Source organism: Budorcas taxicolor, chromosome 12 (assembly GCF_023091745.1).
Source record: "Budorcas taxicolor isolate Tak-1 chromosome 12, Takin1.1, whole genome shotgun sequence".
NCBI classification, from domain to species: Eukaryota; Metazoa; Chordata; class Mammalia; order Artiodactyla; family Bovidae; genus Budorcas; species Budorcas taxicolor.
The window spans coordinates 52,193,437-52,206,896 of NC_068921.1; the positions used below are offsets into that span (position 1 = coordinate 52,193,437).

The window sequence follows — 13,460 nt, forward strand, 5'->3', positions numbered from 1 at the left end:
GGGGATCTTCCCGACCCAGGGATCAAACCCATGTCTCCTGCAGTGGCAGGTGGATTCTTTACCACTTTGTCACCTGGGAAGCCTCAATCCTACAGTTACACTACATTTAATGCATATTCTATATATCTTACAGTTACATCAAGGTAAAGCACCTCTTTATCTTCATGTAAAAACAAACTAAAGTTTCCCAAAGGGTATTTTGGTGGAACGCTGGAACACTGTTACTTTTATCTCTACCCCCTCCTTCTCTCTTCTCTACATGAAAGGGTTTCATGATAAGTATTAAACGAATTGAGAGGATTTTTAATTATAGAATGTCTTAAAAGTTCAAATATGATAATATGAATTGCATGAATATCTGAGACGAGACTACAATATATGGTTTGTTCTAAATCTACCTGATCAGAGGAACCCATTTGCTTGAGGAGCATTAAAAAAGATAAGTGTTCTAAAGAATCCATATTGATAAACTTTTTAGAGCTTTCTTGTCCAACTGCTGTCCAAGTATTTGGATAATTTAAAAATAAAGAGTAGAGAAAGATTAATCCCCACAGGAAAGGTAACATATTTTTCAAAGTTAGTGGAAGGTAAAGAAACTCATTCTTTCAACAAGTATTTACTGAGCACTCATTGTGTGCCAGGCACTGAACCACACTGGGACATCCAAAGATGAAAGAGGCCTGCTCACAGCCAGGAGAGGAAGACGTACCATGACGGGGAGACGAGGCATGCATGTGGTTACAGGGCAGCATGGCGGAGATGGAAGCTGACTAGGCACATTAGGGAACGCAGGAAAGGAGTCATGAGGGCTACAATGACTCATGAATTATTACAAAATGTTAAGACCTTATAAATGCATAAGTTAAGTACTCATTATAAAGGAAGACATGATGCTCCCTACAAGTTAGGAAGTCTGTCCATGTCTGTGATACATGGACAAGGGCAAGCTAGAACAGAAAGAGGATTTTGATTCTATTTCTTTACACTAAGTAACTCACAACTTTAGAAAAATACCTATTTCAATGCCATCGATGGTAACATGAATAGTGTAGAGCCCAATAGCCCCTGGAGTCCAGTTGGCACAGTAAGTGCCATCATTATTGACACGAATCAGCATATTCTCACTGGGTCTGAAAGGAAATAAGATCGATACTGCAATATTTACTTCAGTTAAACAGCTGCCGTCATCATGAACATGTGTCAGCAAACATTAAATTTCTGACTATCTGATCACAATGAATAGCAATCTTACTGCCCTGTCATAGTATGTTTTCCTACTCTCCATGATTAAATTTACTCTTTCTTCCTCACTGCAAACCTCCAGTACCCCTCTTTCTGACTCTCAGCTGATGCGACCTCATCAGTTTCTTCCATTGAAAAACATAAGCAATCAGATACAACCTTAAGGTTGCAGTTAGATTCAATCTACTTTCCTCTACCTCCTGTTACAATGGAAGGAATGGCCTGGGTCCTGTCCAGTGCCAGCCCCTCCATTTGTGCTACGGATCTCATTCATTCAACACTTCAGTGATATAATTCTCTTGCTCTCTTTCGTTCATCATTAACTTCTCCCACTTTACTGGGTCATTTCTATAAAAACTTCAACATGTCCCATCTTAAACACCTCCCCGTGATACCATACCTTTCCCTATAATACAGTCTCATAGCTCTTTCCCCATTTACAGCAAAACTTACCTGAACAATTGCCAACGACCACTCTCCATGTCCTCATTTCCCATTCTCTTCCAACGCTTATCCTAACTATGCTTTTGCTCCCAATACTTCCTTGCAACTGATTATGTCACAGTCACCGATGTCCACCATGTCCCCAAATTCAGTGGCTGTTTCTTTATCTTCAGCAATCTCTCAGTGGCATTTGATAACTTACAACTCCTACTTTTTTTGAAAAACCTTTTTGCTTCTTCTGATTTTTCTTGTATCTCACTGGCAACTCTTTCTAAGTGTTTTGTTGGCTTTCTCTTTTCTGACTACCTTGGATTGCCCCAGGATTTAGGTCTAGGTCTCCTATTTTCTTTCAGTGTCATCTCTGCAGTTGATCATTCATCATTCATCAATTTTAAATACCATATCTATAAAGAGGATCAAAAATTTATTTCTCTTCTTCTGAATTTCAAACTGGTATTTCCTGTTGCCCTGGGAATATCCCCTAATGAGCAAATAAAACAGTTGGCCAAAAAACATGCTTCAATTTGGAGTTAACAGAATTACTCAGAGCTCAAAAACAGAGTTCTCATAACTAAGTTTCATAACAAGTGCAACATATATTAAAATCACTCTGCCACTCCATTAGGTGATGGAGAGAAGGAAATAAAAACAGAAAAAACAAGCCAGTTTATATACTTTTAGATACCAGTTATTTCTATATTACCTCGGTATTATATAACATATTGGCAGTATTTACAGTTCAATATAAATACATGCTTCCTGCAAATCTACACATTATAAAACCTGTAGTAAATCTCTACTGAGAATTTTAAAATGCTATAAAATACTTCCTTAATAGACAAGAAAGTTGGAACGCATGGTGATTTTAGTCGTAAGCAGCTGACATGTCTTGGCTAAGCTTCGAGGAAATGATCCTCACCTCTTAGGAGTTGGTGATGCAAAACGCAGTTCTTCAAATGAGTAATTTTCATAAACCTTTAAGAAAGAGAGCATCAAGAATCACAAAATCATTAGAAACATTCTTAACTAATGCAGTGACAGAACACTCAATAAATGGTACTGAGACAATTGGTTATCCATACAGGAGAAAAAGAAAAAAACTCAATTACCTACATTACACCATCTACAAAAACAAATTCTAGGTGTGTTAAAGACCTACATGTAACAAACAAAACATCAACAAATTCAGAAGAAAAAAAGGATAATATGTCTTGAGCACATTAAAATTTTAAATTTCTCCAAAACAAGGACACCATAAAGAAATGGCAAAGATCAGCCTTCACCTGAAAGAGATCTGTGATTCATTTAACCAAAATTGGATATAAAGCCATAATACATAGAGAACAAATTAATACAAAAGAGAGAAACAACACAAGAGAAAGGTAAGTAAGTCAAGTCACTGAAGAGGAAATCTGAAAGGCCAATAAACACTTAAAAAGTTACTCAACTGAACCAGGAATCAAGGAAATGAAAATGAAAACAAGATAATCATATCACAGCCATCAAATTGTGTTGGTGAGAACCAAATGCTGGTGAGAACATGAAGCATCTTACATTTTGACACACAGCTCATGGGCCTATAAATTTTTGCAATATTTAATAAAGGTGAAGACAAGTATGTTCTACAATCCAGCAATTCTACTTCTAGATATGTATCTTAGAGAAACTCTTGTTCATGTAGAAAAGGGAGTATACACAGTTATCTGCAAATGTTTGATATAAGAAAATCCCCTTTCCTGAAACAAGAATTAATATCTCAAAGAGACAGTTCGGGAATGGTATTCTGTAACTTCCCTATCCTGGGCCTCTCAGAACATTCCTAGAATACTGAATTCAGTCCTGGTAACTAGATTTTCAAAAGAAATTATACAAACAAGTAGGCTACCAGGAAACTAAAAGAATGCCTAGAGAGGTAAGGAGACAAGAAGTTAAATTCTTTAAAGAAAAGCTGAATGAGAATGTTTAGCTTCAAATTCTTTAATAGTCAAAACTATCAGATTTTCAGTCCCTTTATTTCTTCAACCTCCATCATCTCAACTTCCACTTTTAGTCACTTGCACTGACAGTCACTGACCTGTGACACTACTTGCTCAGTTTTCTGCCTCTGTAACTCCTAACCACTTCTACTCTTCAGGCTTCTGGTCCTTCTCACCTCCCCAGAGTTCTCTCTCTGAATCTACTTTTATTTTCCTTCCAAATGAGCTGGATTCCACTGACCTTTCTTTAACCACCAGATGCTCAACTTCCTTCTCAGTCACTGTTTGCTTGTTGAATTATCTGGGACAACATCCATGCTGACTCAATCTTAACGATTATGATCATTTTTTTTTCATGTTCATAAGACTCATGCTGCATTGCTAATACAGGATCTTCAGTTTCAACTGATTCTCCAAGGAGGGCTGACAAATCTTTTCTGATCACTTTCTCCTCATTCTGTACAATAACTACTTCATTTTTTTTCCCTTTGTTTCAAAATCTTGATCCTAAGATTCATCACTCCCATCTCCAATCTAAGACATATAATTGCTATCATAAATAGTTCCATGGCCACACAACCTATAAACTTATTAGCAATTGATTATTTTATTTTCCCTCTCCTGGTACAGTGTAAGAGGTAATAGTTCTTATTTACGGCCAATCCCTCCATCTAAGCTACAGAACTATTTTTATCTCTTGGAGTATCTTCATTGTCCCTTCTCAAACGTCTCGTCATCAGTACTAAAAGATGTCTTTCTATATTCAATCTCAAGACTCTAAAGCCTTATCTCAATTCTATTTCCTCTGTCTCTTTTTATAACCAAACATCTTGAAAGACTACTGTACTCTCATTTTGTCTTTAGCTATTCTCACCTCTTTTTGAAATTTTTATTTATTTTTAATTGAAGGATAATTGCTTTACAGAATTTTGTTGTTTTCTGGTAAATCCCAACATGAATCAGCAATAGGTATACTATGTCCCCTCCCTCTTGAACATCCCTCCGATCTCCCTTCCCATCTCACCCCCCTAGATTGATACTATTTTCACCTTCTCTTCACTGCAATTTAATTAACCAACTATGTCTCTAAAGCTGCTCCTGTCAAGATCGCTGCTAGATCCGTTTCAGAACTTCATTTCTGCAGCAAAACATCATTAATCCTCCTTAATATGCTTTCTGTGACTTACAAGCCATGGCATAAGGCAGCTGAGGAAGTAGTTAGGAGATAAAATCTGGAACCAACTACCTGGCATTTAGGCGCCCTTTGACAACTTACTCAACCTCTCTATGCTTCGATTTCCACATATGTAAAATGGGAATAAAAACCAGTGATGTATAGGGTTGTTATGAGAATTAAATGAGTCACCATATGCACCGCAGTGGTAAAAGGGCCAAAGGTAAAAATCGATGTCCTAGTTTATACTAGCCCTTTGGCTGGTATTCTTGCCAACATTTTTGTTTTCCTTCTCCATTTTTTTTTAACCTAGTAAATCAACATTTCTCAAAGCGTAGCTTTTGAATATGAATCATTCTGCATATTTGTTTTATATATATAAATTTTGGAACCTCTTTTTAGACCTACTGAATCTACATCTTTGGATGATAGGAAAATCTCCTTTTTAAGTAAGTGCTCCTGGTGATTCTGATGTGGACAGAAGTTTGAGCATCATCACTACTGATGTTCCTCAGGACCCTGTCCTGGAACTTCTCTATTTTCACCATTTTAGATAGACATCTCCTACTTTCATAATTTATGAGTAATCCAAGTACTGATGATTCTCCAATTCTTTTCATGAGGTAAGACTGTCATCACGTCAGGTTTGTAGTTTCAGCTTCTTTTCATCTATCTTCAGATGGATATTTCAGAGGTATCTAAAACCACATCCAACGCTGAATCTATTACCCTCCTCAACCAAAAACTGCCCCTTCTCCAATATTATCACTCTTACTACTCAAGCTCAAATTGTGAACTTCGGGTTTTATTTCCTTCCTCTTTCCTAAAAATCTCCTGAATCTATACTGACTGACAACTCACTAGTCCAAGGGATGAGCATATCTCACCAGATTAAGTCAGCAGTCTCCTAAACAGACTTAAACCAAACCAAGCCTCTTGATTACCCACCCAATCACATTCTCCATATTCTACCATAAGCTTTATAAAACCAAAAATTATGTCATTCTTCCAAATGAGAGCCTACAACGGCTCACACTGCTCTCTGAAAATAGCATAATTCCTAACTCTGATTTCAAATAATGACCATCTTGATTAACAGTGGCCTCTAAAGATTAACTAAAAAAACTAGACAAAAATTTTAAAAAATCTGTCTAAAAGCCTCCAGCCCAAAGAGGGAAGAAACCCAAAGAGATAAGCCTAACATTTGGCAGAACCCAAAGCTGAGGAGGGCCTCAATAATAAGCTCAGAGTCCTGAAGGGCTGTGTCCGAGGAATAATGGTAATTTGAAAACACACAAGCATTTTCACAGGAACTGAAATGTTTGCTACATAAATGAATGGTAAAAAATAAAATTTTCCTGGGAGGTAAAATGAATTACCTTCATCATTGTTATGGCAATATATCGAGCCTCCTTCACTATCATGGGTTCATACGAAACATCCAGCTTTGGGGATGCTAGTCCGCCAAAGGTCATGTCAGTATTAGAAGATGCAGGCGGTACTGCAGGACTACCAGGAATCCTCTGAGGTTTCTTTACTTGCTCTTGTTGTAAAGATGTTTTTTTCTGAGAAACAGGAACGGCTTTCACTTCCACCTAAATGAGATATTATAAAAACCAAATGCCATTATTATATAACTGTCTGTGACACATCAAAAGAAGCAATTAACAACTTTAAACTGGCAATTCTGTAAGTTTTACGTTACCACTTGTCCTTCTCGGGTTTTCCTTTTAAAGACTATTTAACAGTGCCAAATGATTATGAAGAATGCATCTCAACAGGGATCCTGAACACAGTGCAAAAGAGAGGCTTTGTTTGGGGGAATAAATAATCACAAATATCAAAACAAAATAAAAACATGTGCCACCATTAGTAACATCTAGGAAAGGCTAGTAAAAGGTATCTACATTGTTGCTGGAATTACTTTCCAGTAATCTTCACATATTTTAAAGCACTAAACTCAACTTTAGCTATATTGTTCTGCAAAGAAAAAGTACTCCCCTGACAGATGTCTTACAAATTAACAGATAATAGAGCAAATTTTATACCTAAAACTTAAAGATGTTTATTTACTTTGCAGAAAGAGTACTATTAGGTGGTTCTGTCACCAACATGAACTATGAGGGCCAAGCAATCTATTAAACTTTCCAACTCAGTTTCTTCAGTGATAAAATGGGGTATTTTTTATCTGCTTTACTATAGAGATGCAAAGAACAAACTTCCTAAGGCATGTTAAAACACTGAAAGCACAAACTGCCTCATAAACAATACTCAGAAGTACCTTCCAACAATTATAACAAAATATTACATTGTTATTTGCTATGCACTGGCAAAAAACACTTGTAACCTAGGTAACCACAAAGTTACCAATGATTTAAAGACCATTTTAGCTCTTCATCATTTTGAGGGTCACCCAAAGTTTCTTCTCTTCTCTTCAGATACTACTGTGGCTGGCAAGAACAGGTAATTCAACAAGAGGATCTTCACAGAAATAGAAAGAAACGCATAAATGAAACTGACAATATTACTTAAGTAATTGAGAGACATCCCAGGAACGTGGATTGTTCTTATCAGTGTCATTCTGTGGAGTTAGTAGTTTTGAGACTCTCACTGTCTACATAAAGTGCAGGTAGCATACATGTTTCACTAAATAACCACAATCCTTCGTTGGAGTTACAAGAAATCAGTATTTGGATTGACATCATGCTCTGGAAATATTAAAAACCCATCTGACTTTTTTAAAACACAGAAGTTTAAAAATAAATAGTAAAATTGTTCAGCTCATATACACTGCCACCATTAAAAGCTTTAAACTTAAATGTAACAAAGGAAAAAAAAAGTAAATGCTTCCAAATTTTAAGAATTTGATTTTAAATTATAGCTATTTTCATATATATTATTTTGATTTAATATTTCTTTAAACAACTGTATTTTCCCTCAGTAAATTAAAAGCAGAAGTACATCTGCCTATATACCACCAACCTTGAAATAAATCAATAAATAATTTCATACTTTATGAGTACTGAGATTAAAAAATGATAACCATTCTGCTTTCTTTTATAAACTGTGCTTCTTCATAAAATTTGTTATTCTTTTATTTCCTATGCAATTTTCTCTTTTTACTAAGCACAATTTCTTTGGAGTAATCATTTTTATAAGTTAAAAAAATATCAGTAACAGTTGCTATTTTAAAAAAGCATTTTGGATCTCAAATATATTATCTGTAAACCAACTTTTATGTTCCAAATAATTGATTATTACTCTATTAGGATACTTCAGGAGTTTCTGATAAGTCTAAAATGTCCTGAAAACTTCATGAACTAACAGGCTGAAAATGAAACATGCTGAATTAATTTTGTTTTCAGCTAATATGATAATGTGGTATCAATAAGTATACAAATCACTTTTCCTAAATAGTATTTACTGGAGTTTCCTAGAATACGCTTTCTATGTTACAGATATATCTGATATGAATCTGAGTATATTAAGAGGCTTCAGGATTCTTGTCCTCAAGAAGCAGATTATACAGGCAAAAAAAAGAAGAGAAGTAATGAAAGAGAGAGATGGAATTCCCGGTGGTCCAGTGGTTAAGAATCAGTGCTTTCACTGCCATGGGCCTGGGTTCAATCCCTGAACCTGGGACCTAATATCCCATAAACCACACAGCACAGACAAACACAAACACAAATAAACAAAAAAGGAAAAGGGGGGAGAGAGAGAGAGATCACGTGGCTAAAAAAGAACCCAAAGAGGAGAACAAAAAAGATAAACCATAAAGTCTGACTCTGAAATGTGAGATGTAAACAGCCCAGATACTAAAATGCAGCAAGAGACAGTAAAAGGTGCAAAGGAGGAAACATAAGAAAATGCAACTAAAGATCTACCATAAGCACAATAGTAAGGATGAACATTAAAAAGAAATGAAATGTTACGCTGACTTGGAAAACGGTAACTACAATACAGTCACATGAATAAGGGACTTACTGTGGGCTTAAAGACGGGATTTAACAATTCACAAATACACTTTGAAATGAGAAATTCACCAATGAATACACAAAATCCTTCAACATATTAAAGCATACTGTACTGGGATAAAAATTCTGTCCTCAGGTAAAGTCATTTTTTGTTATCACTATCAGAATTACGTTATTCTCTACTCCATTTTTTTCTTACAATTTGTGACGCTTTTTACATTCTAGAGAGTAATTCTTAGCATGAAAACACTTTGATGGGGTATGATCTTCTTTAAAAAGGTAAGCAGAAGAAAAAATGTAAGACTGAAGCATTACTGTATGGATATGTATTATGTATACTGTATGTAATTAAAAGAGTACATACTCTTCCATCCTATATATGTTTGTTTGGGTCATGGCCAAAACACTGAAAGCCACTAGTAAAGCCGGAATTTTCTTTAGTATCAGGGCCAAATGTTTTTCATTACAGTTTTACTGACTGGTCTTAAGACATATAAACTATTGTCCTCTTTTTTTTTTTTAACCGTGAATCAAGTAAGTGGTATTGTGCTTCTCCATGGTACAAATGAAATAATGTACCAACTAGTTGAAAAAGTGCTACTATATAGAGGTAAAATCAGCTTCTCTGTGAGCAAAAAAGATCTCAGGCTTAATCAACTCCAAATAACCTAATCACTTTGTAAACACAACTTTGAAGGGCCGGCGTAACTGGGGATTGCCTATAAAAACTTTTGTTCGATATTCACTGTTTCCAGAAATCTAATAAAAGTTTTAAATAAGATATTTAATTAATATATAACATAGAGGACTTAATTTTTTGCCTTTATTATAATATGCTCTAAAGTGTCATTATTAACTAATGTCTCAGGGAAGAAGTATTCAGAGAACTATATTCTTCAGTATAGCACAGAACTAGTTCCATTCCTCATTCTTTTACAATCCAAATTTAGGTATTTCTGATTTATTTAATAAGTATCAATATTATATTTTAAAGGTTGCTTCAGTAGTACCAAATGTAAAACATATTTAAGTCTTTTAAAGACATACATAAAATTTTTAAATGTATTCTTTTATTTATTCAATGACTAATATATGATGGTCTTCCCTCTTTGTGCTTAGCACTCTTTTTATGGACACTTTCTTATCGTCCCTTTGAATCACCATAGCATCCAGCGTATGTGAAGCGAAACCCAAAAAGTATATAACTTGCATAATCGAGTACTGATTAATGTGAACAAATCATTTTAAAATGTTTCAGCTTCCTTCACTGCATATAAGTAAGGAGCGCACTGCAAATAAGACTCTGAGCTCTTGTCATTTCTAAAATTTTATGAGTTACAATAGTCAGTGCCTAGATGTCTATTAATTTAATCCCAATACAATTACCTTCATGTTGGGAACGTGTACCACATCCCCATACTGGTCTTTCGTTTGCACCGTGATGGTGGTAGGCCAACCACACCGAATATCATCCTTATTCAGAATCAAAGATGTTTTCTGAGGATCAGCATAGGAATCTGGCTGAAGCCACCTAACAGGAATGAAAAAACAAGTAAACAAAAAACCAAACATTCATCAATATCTTCAGTGATTAAAATGAAACTAGGCCAAATGAATAAAACTATACTAAACAAAGGAGAAGCCAATGGCACCCCACTCCAGCACTCTTGCCTGGAAAATCCCATGGACGGAGGAGCCTGGAAGGCTGCAGTCCATGGGGTCGCTGAGGGTCAGACACAACTGAGCGACTTCACTTTCACTTTTCACTTTCATGCATTGGAGAAGGAAATGGCAACCCACTCCAGTGTTCTTGCCTGGAGAATCCCAGGGACAGAGGAGCCTGGTAGGCTGCCGTCTATGGGGTCGCACAGAGTAGGACACGACTGAAGTGACTTAGCAGCAGCAGCAGCATACTAAACGAAGTGCTAAAAGGATTATCATTTCCAACTCATAGGACCATGGGCTTCCCAGATGGTGCCAGTGGTAAAGAACCTACTGGCCAATGCAGGAGACCTAAGAGATAGTGTTCGATCCCTGGGTCAGGAAGATCCCTTAGAGGAGGGAATGGCAACCCACTCTAGTATTCTTGCCTGGGGAATCAACATAGACAGAGAAGCCTGGTGGGCTATGGTCCATATGGTTGCAAAGAGTCAGACACGACTGAAATGACTTAGTATGCAGGCACAATAAGGATCACAAGTATTAATAACTTCCTCGGAAATTATTAATGACAAATTCATTAAACAAATATTGAGAGAGTCATTTCCTAGGCAGGTTGGTAAGTCTAGGGGTCCCCAAGGAGAGAGGAGTCTGGAATTCTCAAGGAGGAAGAAAGGACAAACTTTTTTTTTTCCTTCTCTACATTCCTTAGGATTATATAATAATAATGTATCCTGCCTGAAGACAGTCTCTGGATTAAACCTTCTGGCTAATTCTGTTATCTTAAAATGTAAATTATGGGAGTAGGTCTGGTGAAGTCTTTACAACCTCCAGACATTCTTTGGATTCTTTGGAGAGCATATAACTTCATTGCTAACACTAACAAGGGGGTACTCTTTCTGCCCCCTTCTGATATCTATGTCAGAAGCTTTCTCTATGTCCTTTATACTTTAATAAAACTTTATTACACAAAAGCTCTGAGCGATCAAGCCTTGTCTCTGGCCCCGGACTGAATTCTTCTCCTCCGGGGGCCAAGAATCCTGGAGTCGTGATTCAACAACCTTTCAATATGCTAAAGCATATGAGATTTTTGATGATTACAAATAAAACAGAAACAACTGTAAAATCAGAAAGTGTGAAATTTTAACTATGGCTGATTTAAAATAACCAAGAAAATGAATTTAGGTTGTATATTCTTAGAAGTCCCAAATAACACTACTTAAGGAAAGTGAAAGTGAAGTCGCTCAGTCATATCTGACTCTTTGAGATCCCATGGGCTGTAGTCTACCAGGTTTCTCTGTCCATGGAATTTTCCAAGCAAGAGTACTGGAGTGGGTTGCCATTTCCTTCTCCAGTAGATCTTCCTGACCCAGGGATTGAACCCAGGTCTCCTGCATTGCAGGCAGACGCTTTAGCCTTTGAGCCCCACCAGGGAATCCCTACTTAGGGAAGGTCTGCCTAATTGCCAACCTGAAGACCTGGGAAAGAGCAGCATTTCTGTCAAAGCAGAAACAGAAGTGACATTTTGCTTGCTGGGGAGCAGAAGGTTAGAAATACACCACCTTCTCTTTACACAGCTTAGTAACGATTTTCCTTCACTACCATTTCTTCCATGCAAATTCGCTTTTTTGTGATATCCATGCGTGAATTCTTTGCATGATCTGCATTCAAGTGGTCCTGTGAGATGACTGAGGAGTAAATTGTGATGTATACTACATGAAAAGGTCCATGAAGAAGGCAGTGAGGCTGACTTAAAAGATGTTTTCTATTTTTCTCCAATCACCACTTTAGTTTTTAAAAACTAAAGAGTGATCTCTGTATTTTTAAAATTAAAGCCAGAAAGAGGGTCATATTTCTGTATTTACTAGTAGTGTGTGCTGTGTACTTAGTCACTCAGTCGTGTCCGGCTCTTTGCGACCCCATGGACTAGCCTGCCAGGCTCCTCTGGTCCATGTGATTCTCCAGGCAAGAATACTGGAGTGGGTTGCCAAGCCCTCCTCTGGGGATCTTCCCAACCCAGGGATCAAACCCAGGTCTCCCACATTGCAGGTGGATTCTTTACTCTCTGAGGCATATTTCCTAGTGAAATTACTCAAGTCAGCATATTTGTTCACCTTCAAAAAAAGCAAATAGCAACAAAATAAATGAGAACTCTATAATCTTAAATTACCTGATTTAAATTCTTAATTTATATCTGCATTAACTGTAGATTTGGAAAAAAATCCTCATATTAAGACAAATATAGTGACAAATTTAGTAGTATAGATATTAAATATTACCATCAAATTCCAGACTTCTCTATTTTACCATGTAGTCTATATATTTTTAACAATTATTATATATTTTAAAAATATACTGAAATATTAACTACTACTTTATATTTCAGAGAGTCCAAAACACATAAACTACATTATTTTAGGTAGCACTGTAACATCCTAATGACTCCTCTCCTTTCTCTTCAGAAATGAAAACTAAGGTAAGCCCTGCAGGAAAATCACTGTAGGACTTAAGAGTGCATTACCTCGCAAGTCTTCCACCACTTGATCCTGGAACACAAGCGATAAAATCGTCCAGAAAGGACTGTTCATTGCTCTGGATTTGAAGTGGTAAGTTTCCTTCTAGTGCCTCCAATATAGTTGGTGAATGAGAAAGAGCTAAACCCTTTCCAAGAATACCAGAATGGGTTTTGCACACCTGTTGGGTAAAAGAGAACATTTATATTTTATAATATAAAACTTATATCACATGATTGTTTTGAATTTGCACCCAATTTTAGATAGGCCTTTTTTGGGGAAATCGTTTTCTCCTCATGTCCCTGTACTCTGTACAGTAGGAAACTTCCAGCAGGGAAACACTCGGGGTAATACTTCCAGTTTCATTCCGCTCACAAAATGAAGCGATTTATCTGAGTGTTGCAGGTTAGAGCTAACGCTGCATCTCCCCCTACCCACGCTCTCCACGTTTCCCTGCACGTGTCACATCCCCGTGTGT

The 13,460-nt window shown here is 36.6% G+C and overlaps 1 protein-coding gene across 1 annotated transcript in view; it reads right to left on the reverse strand.

Annotated features, from left to right (window-relative positions):
* Nucleotides 1-13,460, reverse strand: part of MYCBP2 (MYC binding protein 2) — a 266,575-nt gene that overhangs the window by 80,184 nt on the left and 172,931 nt on the right. Inside the window, exons 45-49 of the mRNA XM_052650329.1 lie at nucleotides 12,991-13,163; nucleotides 10,197-10,341; nucleotides 6,216-6,431; nucleotides 2,606-2,661; nucleotides 1,015-1,130 (exon numbers count right to left, since the gene is read on the reverse strand). Of these exons, the coding sequence (XP_052506289.1) occupies nucleotides 1,015-1,130; nucleotides 2,606-2,661; nucleotides 6,216-6,431; nucleotides 10,197-10,341; nucleotides 12,991-13,163 (706 nt within the window). The remainder of the gene's footprint in view (nucleotides 1-1,014; nucleotides 1,131-2,605; nucleotides 2,662-6,215; nucleotides 6,432-10,196; nucleotides 10,342-12,990; nucleotides 13,164-13,460) is intronic.